At 45.3% G+C, this 17,629-nt stretch overlaps 1 protein-coding gene across 2 annotated transcripts in view; it reads right to left on the bottom strand.

Moving 5' to 3' along the window:
- GRIA1 (glutamate ionotropic receptor AMPA type subunit 1) overlaps nucleotides 1–17,629 on the bottom strand; it is a 144,236-nt gene that overhangs the window by 110,822 nt on the left and 15,785 nt on the right. For both annotated transcript variants that reach the window (XM_022590199.3, XM_022590200.3), the window contains exons 4-5: nucleotides 6,445–6,606; nucleotides 4,291–4,458 (exon numbers count right to left, since the gene is read on the bottom strand). In XM_022590199.3, coding sequence (XP_022445907.2) covers nucleotides 4,291–4,458; nucleotides 6,445–6,606 — 330 coding nt within the window. The remainder of the gene's footprint in view (nucleotides 1–4,290; nucleotides 4,459–6,444; nucleotides 6,607–17,629) is intronic.

The following is a 17,629-nucleotide window of genomic DNA, read 5'->3' as shown; positions in this document are numbered from 1 at the left end:
TAGACCACATTCTGGTTAAACTAGCCAAGTTAAGTCTCAGGACCCTTCTGAGCTTCCACTTGCCCACCTGAACAATGGGAAGAATAATCCTGCTCTATCTCATGCAGTTGCCCTGAGGTTCAAAGAAGCTTTTACATTATCCCTTTTTTTTAAAAAAAAAATATTTTTGAGCCTTGTGACAAGCCAGTGAGGGAGGCAGTGCTAAGAGGATGATGTCCATTTAAGAGATGAGGAAATTAGTGCCAGAAAAGTGGAGCAATTAATCCAGGATCCCCCAGATAGTGCCTGGTGGGGTCATGGTGTGAACCCAGCTCTTCTCTTCCTATGCGCTAACAGCCAAGCACGATGCCCACAAGTCCTCACTTGTACCCTCACTCTAGCCTTCTGTTGGGTATCATTTACATCCTCACCCAGACCCTCCAAAACCCAAATCACGCTTTGTTCAAATTCACCCTTCCTTTGAGGCATGAATGACCATCCATCCCAGTTAGCTTGGGATCGTTTCAGTTTACATGTCTTGTTCTGGGATAATTGGTAATAGCTCTCCCATTCACTCTTAAGTTTGGATGATAAATTGTATGGTCACCGTATTTAAAGCCCCAGTTTTCGTTCCTACGGGAAGCCTGGTAATGTCCAAATTCTTCAGTCATGGCATTCTTTTCTGACAGTCCATAGCACCAAGAGCCTGGCTGTGTTATTTAGCCCTCAATCTATACCTTTGTGGCTACTATTTCTAAGGAGCTTGTCTTTCCTTCTACACTGGGTCTTGAGTCCTGAAAGGTATGGACTGTGTCTTACACCCCTATTGCCCAGCTCGCGCCAACCTCATCTGGCAATGTGCCACGTAAACCTTCACTTCCAATGTGCGTGGTCATTGACTGACAGATTGCAAACACAAAGGCAAGAGGGCTGATCCTTATTTAGGGCAGCGATTCTTCGCCTGAGGTCCTTAGCTGGGCTTCTCAGAGTGTATGTGGTCCACCTGACCCCTGGTCATGCAAAAATATATGTGTGTGCATTTTCTGGGAATAAGAGTACAAAGCTTTGTTTCCCATCATATCCTCAAAGGGCCTATGACCCCCCAAATGCTAACAGCCTGACTTGGGGAGCTGGATCTTTTCTGCCAGCCAGAAGCCAACTTATGGGCGCCCTCATGCCTCTTCCTTCCTGGAGCGCTGAGGAATTCCAGGGTGTGGGCTCATTAATATTCTGAATGGCTCCTTGGATGTCAGGCAGGGAGCAGGCAGGCTGGTTGTCTTCACTCTGCCACCGGGGAAACTATAGTGGGGTGTGGGGGAGCGGGGGCATGTAGATATTACCCAGGGCCATGTGCTGGTGCTGGCTGGGCCATGGCTTGTGTCTCACCTGCTGGGCTGGGCCTTCGAGGCTTCAGAGCAGAGCAATTATGGAGACAGGGTGAGGTAGCAAGGAGATGTGGGTTGGAGTCCCACTTTTGTCACTAACTGTATAATTTTGGGAAATTAAAAAAAATCTCTGTAGCTCAGTTTCTGCATTTATAAAGCGCAGTTAATAAAACCAGCTACCTCAGAGGGTTATATTGAGGATTCAGTGAGATCAAACATGTAAAATACGTTCAGAACCTTGTACATAGTAAGCCCTGGATGTATCATAGCTGGTATTACCATTATTTTTAGAATAATGTGCTAATTCCTCACAGACATCCCAGCTCTACCACAAGCTGACCCACAGGTCCCTCCCCATGTGTGACCTGAAGGCCAGTGGGCAGGGCAGAAGAGACTCGAGCCCCCATCCTTGGGTTCCAAGGACCAAATGTCATTGGGATTTACCCAGTCTACTGTAGGTGCACACTGCTCCTTCCTAGGGGCATGGCTTCTTTAAGAGATGGGTCTTGAGGGTGAGATGGTTGGACAGTGGCCATGACTGTGTGTGTAAGGCCCTGGAGCTCAGTGCGTACAAGCAAAGGCCCCTGGGGCCACAGGACAGTTGTGGGACAGGAAGAAGAACCCTGGATAGGTGTTTGGTCCAGCCTGTGCTGCTAAGCTGCTGTGTGACCCCGGCTGAGTCACTGCCTACTCTAGGTCAGCTGCTTCATCTATAATGTAAGGGAAAATGGGAGTCGTAATTTTTCAGGTCTCTTTCAGCAATACATGTTTTGTGATTCTAGGTGATTAACAAAGATTTGAGAGTAATCAGTTTGAACAGCTGATTTTTAGATCAGAATGTTGGTTTTATTTTTGTGTTTGTTTTGTGGCTAGTTCTCCCTGCCCTACGTCCACACCCAACAGAGACTGAAGGGAGTTTCTTGAGGGCAGGTCTTGACTTCTCTTGTTGTCCCCAGAGCTTGGCCCCAGACCAGAGCACGTAATAGGCTCTCAGGAGCAGCTGACTGGCACACACATGTCTTGACTCAAGACAGTATAGAGATTATTATTTTTTTGACTAAGGCAACTGCCTCCTCTCAACCCCACTGAAGGCAGAAGCAGAAGCCTGAGCATGTTACAACCAGAAAGACATGGGTTAGAGCATAAGAAAAAATAAATTAGATCCTCAGAGTTCTTAAGCCAGTTGAGACCCAAGAATTGTCTCTTGAACTCCCTCATTGTTGTGGATGAGGAAAGGGAAGGGTGTAGGAGATATGAATGAGTATTTCAAGGTCACCCAGAGACTCAAGGGCCCAGCAGGACCTGGACCCCAGCTCTCCTGATTCAGTGCCCTTCCTGCCACCCACGTCGTCTCCAGGCTTCATCACTGTCACGATGGCATCAGGATATCCTTCCAGGGATGCCCTTAAGATGGGAGAGGCAAGGGAGCTAGAAGGGTTGTGAGGCTGAGGGCAAGTCCGTGGGACCTTCTGAGACTAGCTTCACATTGCAAACAGAATCTGTCTCGGCTGTGGGGTCTGGAACAGCATTTAAAATAAGCCAGAAGGCGGGCACGGCACCTTTGGCGATCATCCTGAAGCTGGTGGGTGTCTGCTGTTGCTGCCTAGCGATTCGGGGCCACCCTGCGCAGAGACAGGGAGGGCAGAAAGGGCTGCGGGTGGACCCATTTGCGTGTGGTCACAGGGCAGCTGCTTCACTTCATTCCAAAGGACAGAAGTATAATCCATATTCCATGTGCAGGCAGTTCATCCAAGCTGAAGAACAGCCTGTGATATTCCTGTCTTGTCTCTTTCTCCAGGTTGTGAAAATTGTTAGAGGAAAACAAATGGGAATAGTTGTACATTTTGCTCTACATTTCTGCCTCATTCAGAAACGCATCTCTCCTTCCCTGGGTGTCCAAATTCATCTTCTGTTGAATGGAGTCTTGAAAGTAGAGCTGGCCTTATCTAGGCAGCTCTTGGATGGGGAGGGCAGGTCCTGAGAGGCATTTGTACCAAAATATCTTGCTGTTGCTGGCTTGCCACTGTGTCTGATACTTGGACATTCCTTTGCAGTGAGCACTGCCCTCTTTGCCCAGTCCCCTTTGGAAACACAGCCTCTCTCAGGAGGCATGAGAGGCATCCTATGGTGCTATCCGTCAGGAGTTGGAGGACCACAGCCTGGGCTTGAGGTGCTTCTAGAAACTTCTAGAGACTTCTAGGAGTGCAGAGAGTGATAAAACTGGGCAAATCCCCAGAAACTTCTAAACCAGGAATGTGAAATACATGGCTCACGTGTACGTCTGTCTCATCCTCCTTCCACAGCAGACGTATCACTAATTGAGTATTTATACTCCCCCCCTGTTGAGTCTGGATTCAGCCTCAGAATCCTCTGCGTAGCCAGCTGATTGGAGGGGCCTGACCATTTTCTATCCCCGTTCTTTACCTGTTGTTAAGCGCGAACAAAATTGATGATTGCAATGCTGAGAAGCAAGAAAATAGAATCAGAAGTCCTGAGAAACATTTTCAGGGTCCCAGCATGACATGTGCACAGAAAGCAAAGGTAATGAAGAAATCCAGAAAATCAGGGCAGGAGGGGGAGTCTCCAAGAGACTGCTAAAATGGTTCAGTTTCATCCTTGTATATCTCACGTCCCCTTGTCAAATACAGAATCACTGGCTTCCCCTTTTTAACATAAACGCTAAGCAGCAAATAGAGCTTTTGTGCTATCAGGAATGACTATTCCATACTATTGCGTTTTTTTGTTTCGTTTTTCAAATCTCTGCATGACCTTCCATGTACGCCAAGAGCCACAGACACAATGCAGTGGCTGTCCAAACTTCAGGCGTGCTCTCCCTTTTCTTTTAAATAGCTCCGTCCCACCTGAAACTGATGCTGAAATCCCCTGTGAGGCTCCCATAAGATGGGGCAGCCATTGCCAGCCTCACCTGCTGCAGAGCTCTCTGGATGTCGATGCCCTGGCCCCAGGGCACAGCTGGGTTAGCCAGGCAGTCCCCAGCATTCCCCCGGCGAGAGATATCGATTCTCTGCCTCCGCAGGCTCTGGAAAGCCTCAGCCATCACCTTCACCCCATCGTAGGTGAGCGCAGAGGTGTACTAGTGGGAGGAACAGAGACAGTTAGGTGTCAGAGCGAGCTGACAGGGAGGCAGGTGGGAGCTGTATCTGGGAACGAGCTTCCCGGTGGTGAGGATGTCTGCAGTCGGCCGGGATGGGGAGTGGGGGGCGGGGGAGGGGAGCAGCCGTGAGCTGGGAAGTGCCTGCCTCTTAGATGGGGGCTGCCGCTCCACCTCTCTAGCCAATATTGCCCTCCTGGATTGTGAGTTCAGTATTACTGCAGGTTGCGATGTTAGAAGAGAACTTTAGAATTTTGTGTTCAATTTTGCCATTTGAAAATGTTGGTTCAACTGGAAAAAGAATGCATAGACTAAATATAACACATCTGTATCTGTCTGATACAGTCCATGGAAAACCACTTGGTGTTCTCTGTGTTATAGTCATCAGTTGGGGGCCAAGAGGAACAGTTTACTCCACCATCCCTGGTGACAGTAAAAGAATAATCCAAGAAGGGTCAACTCTAAATTATTTCCACATGTGGTTCACTCAAGTGGCAGGTTTACGTTCTGCAAACTTTCCCCTTGTGCTTCTTCATGCTAAGCCTCAATTTTATCCCCCTCTCGCCTAAAAGCGGGTGAAAATGTTGAAACAAAAGCAGGATAACAATCCAGAACATTTCCTGGTGCTGGAACTCATGTCTGTCCTCATTAATTTGTCCTCAATGTCTAGCATGTTCTCTGGCACATTCTAAGTTCACAGTAGAGTTGTAGAATGAATGTATATGTATTTTTCCAGTTCTTAACTTTGATTCTCTTGCTATTTTAAAAGTGTATACCTTATATTTTGTTATTTTTATAATCAGCTCCAATCTTTTGGAAATTGGGTGGGCTTTTCGCATATTAATGAATTAACTGCTGTGTGGTTTGCTCATTGCTTTAAAGCACATTTGTGATTTTTCTTGCTTAAGCTCATATTGAAATAAGTTTTTATTTCTGAATTGCTAACTCAGTTTGAGCAAAAGTGGGATGAGAAGCATCTCGCTTAAGTGGCCTGCCATTAGCAAAAAGAAATTGACAAGTGGCAAGAGAAAGTTGCCAAGGATCCAGGGTTTGCCCTGGATAAACAAATTTAGCCTCAGAATCCTTCTCAGCACAGTGTTTCACACAGCCATTGCCAAACTGATGGATTTGATGTGGGAAAGAAAAATTATCCCCTATCCTTATTCTAAGCCATTATCAAATAGCAAACAATATAGATTTTGGCTGCAGGATTTAAAGCTGCCTTGCTGGAAAGTGAGAGACAGGTAGTCTGCATGATAATTGGTAGTAGACTCTCTGAGAAGGAGATGTGCTGGTTATCGCTTAGTTAAATTTCTTTGATTTTTAGCTGGGTACATGGCTGATTAGAAAAAGGGCCAGCTCCCTGCACAAATCTAGGAGGCTCAATCCATGAAGAAATAAATGCATCCCCCTGGAGCTGTGCAACGTGGTGGTCCTGCCCAGAGTAGAGACATCATTTTCCAGCTTCCCCTGTAGGTAGCTGGGGTGGGTTTCTAAGATGTGGCCAATAGCATGTAAAGGGAAGATCTGTGTGTGACTTCTGGAAAGAGTTCTTATAGGAAGCAGTTTTGATTTTGATTTTCCTTTTCCCTTCCTGCTGGGTAGAATAGTGAGGTAATTGTTGGAGCCTCTGCAGCCATTTGGGGCTATAAGGTAGCAGCCATATGCTGAGGATAGCAGAACAAGAAGATAGAACAAGCCTCAGTGTTTGATGATTGTGAAGCCATTACACAAGCCCTGGGTTGCTGACTTCTGAATTCTGTTTATATGAAAGAAAATCAAAATATTTATCTTGTTAAAACCATTGTCATTCCGGATTGTCCATACCCTCAGTCTTTATGGATACACTTTTTAACTTGTGTTCCTCTTAGGAAGTCTGTCCTTATCTAAAAGCTAACACTATCCAGGAATCTAGGGCAGGCACAGGGACCAGGTTGGTCCTTTGCTGCCTGCTTCCCATCCTCCTACCTTAGGTCTCTTCCAGTCCACCCGGGTGTGGTCCCGAGCATCACTGTTTTTCCACTGCTGCATGATCCTGGCCGGGATGGTGTCTGTGTAGTTCACCAACTGGAAACCTGTTACGTTTGCTCCACTCTCCTTGAATTTGTTTAAGTCAATGTCCATGAAACCCTGGGTGGAGAGGAAGGGAAAGAAGTCAGAATATGTTGCCTGGATACATCCATTTAACCATGTTACAGGATCACAGCCTTTTCCACCCAGTTCCTACTTAAGGTGAAACTGACTTAATGGAGAGACAGTCGTGTCTCCCTCCCTTCTGAATTCTGTTACCACTTAGTTTGTGCACAGAGTTTAGCACAGTGGTTAAGAGCCCTTGCTCAGGAGCCAGCCGTGCCTGGGTTGAAGGTTGGGCTCTGCTGCTCACAGCTGTGAGTTACTACCTTGGACCAAGTTCCCTGATGTTTTCTCGTACGAATAATGGCGGCTAGGAGGCGGGGGAGAAAAAGCAGTGCGATGATCCACGTCAAGTGCATGGTGCAGAGTGATCAATAAATGGTGGCTGAGATTACTGTGACGACACAGATATGCAATAGAATAAAAAACAAAAGAGGGGGAGGTTTTTCCTCTACCGTCACCACTCTCCACCCTCGTGAGAGGAGAGGAATCTGAAGTCCCTCGGGGGCAAGCGCCTGAGGGCTCCCCAGTGTAACAGCCTGTCTAGGAGAGGCTGCATGCTGATATCCCTCCCCCTGTGCTCTTTCCTGTGCCACAGCCGAGGCCTTCTCTAGCCAGTGAATCCTGATCAGTTTTCATATCCGCAAAGCATTTTTTATTGGGAAAAACTTTCCTTCCCATTTGGTAAAGTTCATTGAAACTCAGGAAGCCTTCAATTTAGAAAGGAAACCTTGTATTTGTATAATATATTCCATAGTGTACAATACTTCCAGATCTACGGCCGCATTTCACTTTATGGCTTTATAAGGTAGAAATTATATGTTTATTTGTCAGATAAAGAAATTGAGACCAGAGTGGGAGAATCATCTTCACAGAGTCATTCGTTGATTTAGTAGCAGAGAGGGGACCAGAACTAAGGTCTTCTGTAGGTCTTCGCTCACTTGCTCACTTGTCATTCAACGAACATATCTGAGAACCTACAGTGTACTCTTCTAATAGTGAGAGAAACAACTTCCTTCTCTTACAAAGCTTACTTTCTAGTGGGAAACATAGACCATAAACAAACTGTTAGGTATAAAATAAGCTACAAGGATGTATTGTACAACACGGGGAACAGAGCAAATATTTTATGAGACCTATAAATGGAGTAGAACCTTTAAAAGTTGTGAGTTACTGTATTGTACACCTATAACATAGAGTATTACACATCAACTATACTTCAGTTAAAGAAAAGTAAATATGTAGCACAGCGTCTAGAGTACAGTCCAGCAGAGCACACTCTGCAGTAGCTCTGAGTCCTCTGAAGGAAGATGAAGTGGGGAAAGAGGATGGGGGGAGGGCAGTGCCAGGCCCTGGAGTCATGAGCCTCCCTGAGATGGTGGCGTCAGCACAGGGACCTGAGTGAAGTGAAGCCGTGTGAGTGAGCTCTGGGGAAATCTGGGGGAGAGCATTCTGGCTCAGAGGTCGGAGGGTGTTTGGCATGTTCCAGAAAACGTAAAAAGGCTGGTGTGACTGTAGCACGGTGAGTTGGGTGAGAGAGAGGGTGGGAAATGCAGTCGGCAGCCCAGGGCTGGATCACATAAAGCGTTGTGATCTCCTGGGTTTCTTTTTAAGGTATAATTGGCGGCCCACTGCAGGAATTTGAGCAGGGATCATAAAGTCATTGCTGTCTGAGATCCAACGCTTGGAGAAACTGCCAGACCCCTGGGGGTGAAATGGGGGAACAAACAGGGGAAGCAGTTTGGTGGATTGAGGTTGGGGAGAGCCAAGGACTGGCAGCTGAGAGCCCGGAGCGCTAGCCCCAGCTCTGCCCGGGTCTCTTCATTTCTCACTGACTTGATCCAGTTTCCTTACCTAAAAGATCTAGTCATCAGTGACTTCATGACTCAAAGACATCCCACCCGCCCCATGCCTCTAAAGTTCTGCGGTTCTTTAGTATTTCTATTTTATAAACACACGAAGCTCAGTTCTGCCCCGAGCCTTTGCCTAGCTGTTCTCTCTGCCTGGAAGTGAGCTTTCCCTGGCTGACTCCTGCCCGTATTTTTGGATCTCAGCTAAAATGCACTGTCTTCAGACAGCTCTTTCCTGACCCCTTATGTAAGATTCAATTCTTGCCCTGTGGTGGATGCTATTGATGCCCTGCTGATTTCCACTCCCCCAGCCCTTAGACGCTGATACTCCACTTTATATACTAACTACAAATACCTATTACTTCAACTGCGTGTAGGGTAAGCCAGACGTATCAGGGATTTCATTCACCTAGAGCAGCTCTCAGCCATTGACAGATGGGGAGTTCGTAGATAAATACTCCAGAATCCTCTTCCCTGGGTGGGGTAACCCCGAGGCATGCTCTACACCCAGGTCTAGAGCTTCCCTAAAGGATGGAGCTCCATAGCCCCGAGGGGTAACTGTCTTGGCTATGCACTTTTATCAGATGCCTGCTGTCCCTTCCCTACTTCACATCCCTGATTCCCTGCTGTTGTTTCTGGGATTCACATCCAAAGAAGCTGCTTGTACTTGAATTGCTGTCTTAAGACCTGCTTCTAGTAGAACCCAGTCAAATCATCCCCAACACCCAGTCCAGTCAGTTCCTTCTCAGTGTTCTGTTTATCCCCAATTGAGATGATCTCGTTTGCTCCTTTATTCCCTTGTCCTCTCTCCTTGGGTTGGAATGTCAGCTCCATGAGGGCAGGGACCCTTTCTGTCTTGTTCACGGATGTATACTAGAACCTAGCACCTAGAACAATGCCTGGCACAGAGCAGGTGCTCAATACATATTTGTTGGGTGAAAGAATAAAAGCCAAAGACTTTTATCAAGCAAGAATGCTTATTAGCTAAGGGGAAGTGTGATCACCAGGTAGTAAATGCCAGTGGATGATATTAATTGTTTGAAAAGAGAAGCTCATGTTGGAAATATATTTTGTGATTAACTTTTCCCATAGCTACAGTTTACAGACATTCACAGGGGTCTACTGAATTGCACAGTTTCTAGCAAGCTTTTAGTACAGATGAAATCAGAATTAGGTTCACGTACCCAATAGGCATTCAAAGACGTTCTACTACCTAAGAGTACAACCATCCTACTCCTGGTTAAAAGCTAATGCACCGTTGAGAGACTTCCCATAATTTTTAGAGATCTTAAAAAGAACATCTTGTTCATAAAATAACTATTGAGAGAATAAAATGAAAGCAACCTCCTGCAGTCAAATTCTGTCGCTTGAAAATCTGTAACAAGCTCCCGGGCATTTTGTATTGACTGCCCACATCAATGCAATGGGGGCCATAGGAGATAGCAGAGTTTATTCAAACATAAATGCCACTCAACTCCATCATCAGAGTGTCTGACTACAAGGTTACTGGAACCAAATCTCAAGTTATATCTAATCAAACTGAAGGGACCTCTAACTGAACTCCTTAGCTCCCCTGAGAAGGAAGGGACAAAGAATGATAAAATAAGCTCCTATCTGTGCTGTTAGGTAAAAGTCACAAAATGAGGGAATACTTTTTTTCTTTTTTACCACGTGAATATGTTTTCTTTTTAGTACTGTTAAAAAATAAAAATAGATCCTCAGATAATTTTGATATATGTTGTTGGGTCAAACTCATCTGTTAAGTCCCTGGAAAGTGTGGGAGGGAGTGGCAGTGGCAGAACAGGGAAGAGAAGTCATGGCATTGGCTGACTCTTTGATAGGGTCTGTTAAGGGAGCCCTGCTTAATTTGTTGTCTCTTGGCCTGGAATTAAAGAACACTGGCGCTGTTAAATGCTCTACTGAAATGCAGCTTCGAAAGCATTGCTCCTCAGGATAACAGAAGTGACAACAATGGCAAAGCTGTCACTTCTTATGCATTATATAACTTCATCTATACAGCCTTTTGGGAATTATGAAGTTGTCATTTAAAACTGAAAAATGAAATAATCAGTCGAGAGTCACCCTTAGATTTATTAAACATTTCCCAAGCTCTTATCCTGAGCCAGACATTCTATTAAATGCTTTATATACATAATCCTATTTAATCCCCCCAAACAACCCTGAGAGGTGAATATGCACAGTAGGCACCGGGTGCTCATTTGCATAAATGAGTATCTGTCCCAATTTTATGTGTGAGGAGCTGTGGTTCAGAGACCTTTGGAAACTCCCTTGAGGTCACCCAGCAAGCAAGGAATCCAGCTGTGGTCCAGCCATCAAATCTGTCTTCTTTGTCTGTGTTACACTGCTTTGCCAGTGGAGGAACGTAGGAGGCTAGCTTTAGGATGGCATTTCCATATTGCCCCAGACAGTGGCTGACAGTTAATAGCTTAGAACAGGTGTCTCACTCTGCCAAAGAGGGGCCTTCCAATACAGCTTTCTGTCTTAAAGCAACGTCTGTGGGAGAGCACAGTAGGTTTCTCTCCTTGACACCATGATGGTGGTTAGAGATTGGTTAGATGTTTCTCAAGCCTCCGATTTATACTAAGTCTGTTAGTGCCCACCTACCCCACATTTATACCAGGAGTCGGCAAATTTTTCTTGTTAAAGGGTCGTACTGTGAATTTTTTAGGCTGGGGGGCCATGTGGTTTCTGTCGTAACTATTCAGTGTTGCTATTACGGCACGAAAGCCGTCCTAGACAGTAGAAAATGAATGAGCATGGCTGTGTCCACTGAGACTTGAATTTCACATAATTGTCACACGTCATGAAGTATCACTTTTCATTTTTCTAATAATTAAAAAATGTAAAACCATTCTTAGCTCATGAGTCAAACAAAATCAGGTAGCAGTTGGATTTGACCCATGGGCCATAGTTTAGGTTTACGGACGCCTGAAGCAAAGATGCTGGCGATCAGGTCAAACCCGTCGTTGTCCAGAGGGGAGACTAGTGGCCTCGAGTTGTAGGCTGGCTAGAGGGGTAGCTGAGATTAGGATCTGTATTCCCTATGTACTCATCGTAGAAGGCAATGCAATGCTGACCAGTCATTTAAATAGAATGACTGGGGGAAAAAGTGCTCAATTAATTAAACTGGTTAATATAGTCATTCCATCTCTCATATCTCAGTGATAATTTTCAAAGGATTAGAATGAAAAGCCTTTTCAAATAATTATAATATCCTAAAGAGATGTTTAACAGTATAATTACATTAGACATGCTTTCATGTTGCTGTAAAGATTTAGAAAATGCTTTGAGGATCACGAGGAAGCTCTGAGTTATCATTATGACTATTAATTATCATGTGTGCCTGGAAACAAAAGAACCTGATTATGTGTGCTTACTGGTTATTTAACCTCTCTGAGTCTTAGCTCTCTGGTCTTCAAAATGCGGATATAATAGCACCTACATCATAGAACTGGAGCAAGATTTTAAAAAAAATACATAAAGCACTTAGAGCTGTGTCTGGCACATAGTAAGTGCTTAATGAATGTTATTATAATCGTCAGTGATTATGAATGTTATTATTATTATCATCACATTCACCATCATCATTATCACTGGGTCAAAAGAGGTTAGGTGTTGTTACAGCTGCTTTGAAACCAGGCACTGGGTCAGGCAAGACACCTGAGCCAACAGGAGGCAGGTGTATAGGAACGCGGCTTTCAAAGGATAAAAAGCTTTATCTTCAAAGCCAGATTTCCTTTTTCTCTGGGGTTCTTTCCAGGGGTCACATACAAGCTATTCAGCCCTCATCGTCCTGCTTGGGCGGACACCGTTAAGGGGCCAAGGAGAAGGTTTTTTAACAAGACCTGGGATGCCGGAGAGAGCGCTCCCTCCATCTCCTCCCCTTGAGATCTAGAAGAGGTAAGATTAGAACAAATTGAAGAACTTGCACTTTATACTCTGAATGGCACAAGTTGAATGTGGCAAGTTTCCCCAAATTGTCAGATAAATTCTTAGGTGACAGCTCCATAGAGAGGATAGTTATAGGGAAGTACAGTTTGAAAAGTCTGGTTCCATTAGAGATGCTTGAAAAAAGTGGGGATGTTCAGCCTGAAAATAATGGAAGACTAAGAAGGGAAGTGAAGGATGTATTTGAATCCCAGAAGGGCTGTCGTGGGAAAGAGGTAGAAGATTTGTTCTCTAAGGTTCTGGAAGGCAGGCCAGCACCAACCAATGGACAGAAGTCATGGGATGCAGACTTTGGCTAAAATAATAGTGACAATAATAACCACTGTGCCTAACGTGTATCAGACCTGTACTGTGTAGTAGTAGACACTGTGCTGAGAGCTTTATTTGTATGATCTCGTTCAATCCCGGTGACAATCCTGTGAAGCAGGTACTTTTATCATTCCCACATTGCAAATTAGAAAACTGAGTCTTAAATGAATGGAGTAGCTTCTGCCTAACATAACATAGAAAGTGAGGGGCAGAGACCATAGTCATAGCAAGTGACAGGACTGTGGGCTTCTTTTCTAGCCATTGTACATTCTGCCCCCTCAACGTTAGTCCCATCAGTCTGATTCGTTTATCTTCTGTCCTGCAATGAAGCCCTTGCAATGGCCTGCATCTTTATACTAAGAAGGAATTAGCAGGTTTCTAGGAGACCCAGGTGTTAGTCTTCAGCTCCTTTAATGGGTGCTGGTCATTGGGATGTGAACCACAAAGCTCTTTATTTCTCTCTCTTGGGGTCTTTCCCAGCTTTCTCTCTGACTGCAGCCTTGCTTCTCATCTCCTTTAGACTTAGAAGACCGTGTGACCCTAGAGAGCAGGAACCTTGGTCCCCACGGTATCCACAGCCCAGTACCTGGAGCAGGCTGACTGCTTAATTCACACCAAGGGGTGAAACATATACAACAAATGTCTTCACTCACCCTTTTCATGGTTTTCTTGTAAGTTCCCATCCTGTCACCTGTCAGTCTCTCAGCTTTCATCTTGTGGACCAAAGAGGTCTTGTTATTGACTGTTTCTGTGTGTGTAGTATATTCTGAACTGGGTCATAAGTAGTGTCAGGAAAATAATTTTAGGGACAACCGCATAAGTTCTGTCCTGTCTTTGAACTTCATGAGCTGTCTACCCTAGGGTAGTGTTCTCACCTTCTCCAGGCACTAGATTATTGATCTGCAAAATGAGGGCATTGGCTAGATCAATGATCTTTCAAACTGTTGTCCCAGGCTGTAGGCATTTCAGAGGCTACCAAGTTGAATTAGTGGGAGGGCAGAAGGATGAGATCCTGGATTCCCACCCTCCCTCTTCCACCAAAGCAGCTCTGCTTTTTATCTGTTTTACATACTGGGGTTCTCCCCAAGATTCCATTTGAAACTAGAGCTTTAAACGAAAAAGTTTGGAAACTTCTGAGCCAGTTGATTTCTCTCTTAAGGGCTTTTCCAGCTTTGATCTACAATTCTGTGATCACACAGGTGCGTGCGCATGAATATGGATGTACACGAATTCATGGAATATTCCTGGGGTGAGGACTTTGTTGTGTCCTCAGATAACCATGTCTCTGCATAAGGTCTTCAGATTTTCCTATTCTAGCCACTTTAACTGACCGAAACTTGAATGCGTCCTTACCCTATATAATCCCTCATAACATAGGCTTATCTGGTTCCTGCCAAGTCAATAAGACATTGCAGCTGTGCTTAAAGCAGCCAAAACACCATTCGATTTGGGAAAAAACCACTAGTGTTAACTCTTACCCAAGTACATTTGAAACCAGGGAGGCGGGTACCTGTACGCTTGGATATCAGCAAACACGCAAACAGACCTATCCCCCGAACACAAGTCCACTGCTGACAGATTATTTAAAAAGGTAGTTGGGATCTCACAAACCAAATTCTCTCAGTCTGTGGGTTTAGGATAAAATGCTGGCATTTTGTGGCAGAAGGTCAGGGGCCCCCAGATTGGGCTGTCAATGCATGAAGAAAGAAGAGTAGTATCTGGCCTGGGGTTGATTGGTCTTTCAGAACGTCCCTTCATCTTAACTCTGTTCTAATTGGCTGCAGTCATGGGTAACACCTGGCCACGGCCACTTCAGAACAAGAGCCAGAGGGTAGGGGTGGGGTGGGCTTTTATGGCTGGAGTTCCTGGCAGGCGTGAAACCAGCAATACCTTCCTTTCACATGATGCAAACCTTCCTGTCCAGTGAGGCTCAGGCAAAGACTATAGCAAGCCCACCTTTGATGAAATGCCAGCTTAAACATTCTCAGGGGCTCCTATAGAGCAGGCACCCAATGAATGCTTGGTGAAGAATGAATGAAAGTCCAAACGTATGATAAATTTGAAACCTACTAGGAATGGGGAAAGGAATGTTCTTGCTATTCATTCATTCATTCACTCATTCACCTGTGAGGATCTAATATTGCCAAGTACATACTGGACAAAGGGATGCAGCAGAGAATAAGATAGGTTTGGTCCTTGTTTTCAAGTTACTTAAGGTTTAGTGAGAAAGGTCCATATTACCCACATAACTATAGAGCAAAGTAGGTAGAACCAAACCTGAATCTGGAACTCAGGGAAGACTCCCAGTGGAAGCAAGGAAGCTGAAAGAAGAGGAGGCTTTGGCTGGGTGAAGAGCGCAGGGAAGGACTCTCTAACTGGAAAGCACACATGCTCGGAGATTCTGAATCAGAGTGACAGAGGGTGGTGAATCAGAGGAAATGTGTGTACACATCAACCTGGATTCAAATCTCAGCTCTGCCACCACCTAGCTGTGTGACTGCAGGCAAGCTACTCAACCTTTGTGTGCCTTGGCATCCTTTACTGCAAAATAAGAATCATTATAGCATCTATCTCATAGGGATTAACTGCATTAATCGTTATCAAATTCTTAGGACAGTGCCTGGTACATGATAAGTACTCACCTAGAGTACTCTAGAGTCTGTTTGCTTTTCTGTCTTAAAAAAAGGGACAAGTAAGGAAGTGAGGACTGAACCTTTCTAGTTACATATTACCCCAACCTCCTGCCACAATAGGTACTTAAGGGGTCTGTCCCTCCTGCTTCTAAGCTGGTAGTGGCAAGGGGGTTCCATGCTCTGGAAGAGCAATTGCAGCTGCTGGCTTGCATATCTGAAATAACCCACTGACTGAGCGTGGAAAGGGCCTTTCCAAATCACCCAAGGTGTGCATGGCTGGCAAGAGCAAAGGATGCAAACACCCAGTGATTGAGATGAATGGAGTGGCTTCTCCCTTAGAATGAAGGGAGCCAATGTGGCTTCGAAAATTTTGTTTTGGTACCTCTGGACCACAGAGAGAGGCAGGAAAACCAGAACCGTAAGTTGCACATCTGGAAAGGTCCTTTTGATCATTTAGTCCTTTTGAAAACCCTTGAACAAAGCTGGAACAAATTGAGACCCTCAAAAAAATAGAATTTTTTTTTTGCAAAGGATAATGAGTCAGTGGCAGAGTTGGGATGAGACCCCAGGCTTCTGCTGCGCTCAGTGTTGTAAAACTTGATATAAATTAACTCACTTTACCTTGTGAAGTATGCATTAATATTCCCACCTACAGATGAGGAAACTGAGGTACAGAGAGGTGAGATGACTTGCCCAAGGTCACACGGCTAGTAGGTGACTGAGTGAAAATTCAAACCCAGGCAGTTTCAGAAGAAAAGGAGTTTATTTCTTAGCTTTCTCAGTTATAATAACAGGCCTGAGAGTCACCAAGGTTTCCTTGATTTGGGCAGTGTGACCCAATGGACAACAAACCTAATCTTTGGAATTAGAGAGGTTTGAGTTCAAATTCCAGTTTTAGCCACATGACCTTGGAAAACTTTCTTCAGCAACTTAGACCTCCTTTTCCTCTCTCGTAAAATGAGAATATCATCTCACCTTTCTTGGACAGATGCAGAAACTCTCAGTTCTCTAGAATGGATTATTCTAGAGCATGGGATGTGACTGCAAAGAGTAACATATACTCAGCCTTGCCCTTGCCTGATGGGATGCTTGGACCACGTAGGAAGTGAGCATCCTTTGGGGTCTGGGACTTGATTTTCTACCCATCCATTTCCTCTTCCCTTCCAGAGGCTCTCTGCAGTGTAAGCTCTGGTGATCCTAAAGTAAGCCGTGTGTTCTCACTGCTACAGAAGAGTGAGGTGAAGCCGAGGGAGAGAGGGAAGGCTGTGTGGGAGGGAGAAGAGGACACTGGGATGGACTCCATCAGTGAGGGGTGACTCTGAGAGGGGCAGGGGGAGTGGGGAGGGAGTGCTTCTCAACCTCTCTCTGTCTCCTATTTCTATATGTTTCTTTCTCTTACACACACACACACACAGAGGAAACTGAGAGGCAGCAGTGGGGTAAAAGAAGCCACAAAGAACAGAACAAACAATTGCTCCAAATCCCAGCCCAGCTCTCCTGTTCAACTTCTGAGTGACTTCAAACAGGTTATGTCCCTTCTCTGGGTCTTAAGTGCCTGTTTTAGAAAATGCAGGAGGGGTTGGGTGAGACGATCTCCTGGGGACCCTTCAACTCTGGTTCTTTGGGATTCTTCAAGCCAGCGCAAAGGCACACTCTTCATAGGACTACTGGCTGCGTGGATGCACCGTCATGATCCTTCCCAGAAACCTGCAGCCTCCAGGGGCCTCTCGAGCCTCTGACCGCCAGGCTCTGGCAGTTGGGGTGGAAGTTTATGGGGCTTGCATTACTTTTTTCACACAAGATTTTTCTCTGGCATCCTTTTAAAAATTTATTTACATGTTCCAACTGAGCTGGAAGACAAAGCCAAGTTGCTTCCAGGACAAAAGTAAAACCGCATGCTTCTTGGTGCTTCTGGTATGAGCCCAGTGCGGTGGAAGGCACACAGACATGCTTGGTTCATGTCTGATGTTCATTTGGCTGGCTGTTAGAACCTGTCCTGTGGGAAGGCATGGGGAGGGGCGGGGACAGGGGGTCGTCCAGGCTGAAGGAGCAAACACCAAGAACAAGCAGGGTAGGCGGTTCCTAATACACTATTCCCTATCGCTAGGTATTATTCAAGCAGGAACCAGCTGGATGGGCTTCTGTTGGGGATGTTGTAGAGGAGATTCTTGCCTTTTATGGGAAGTGGACTAGATGCCCTCTGAGGCCCATCTCTAACTACTCATTTGCATATTCTTAGCTGTATTCATAGTCCCACGA

The sequence above is a fragment of the Delphinapterus leucas genome, chromosome 3 (assembly GCF_059928025.1).
Source record: "Delphinapterus leucas isolate spDelLeu-1000000601 "Yukka" chromosome 3, BTC_Dleu_Yukka2, whole genome shotgun sequence".
NCBI lineage: Eukaryota > Metazoa > Chordata > Mammalia > Artiodactyla > Monodontidae > Delphinapterus > Delphinapterus leucas.
The sequence above is the reverse complement of the archived record's forward strand: the minus strand, read 5'-3'. Positions and strand labels throughout refer to the sequence as shown.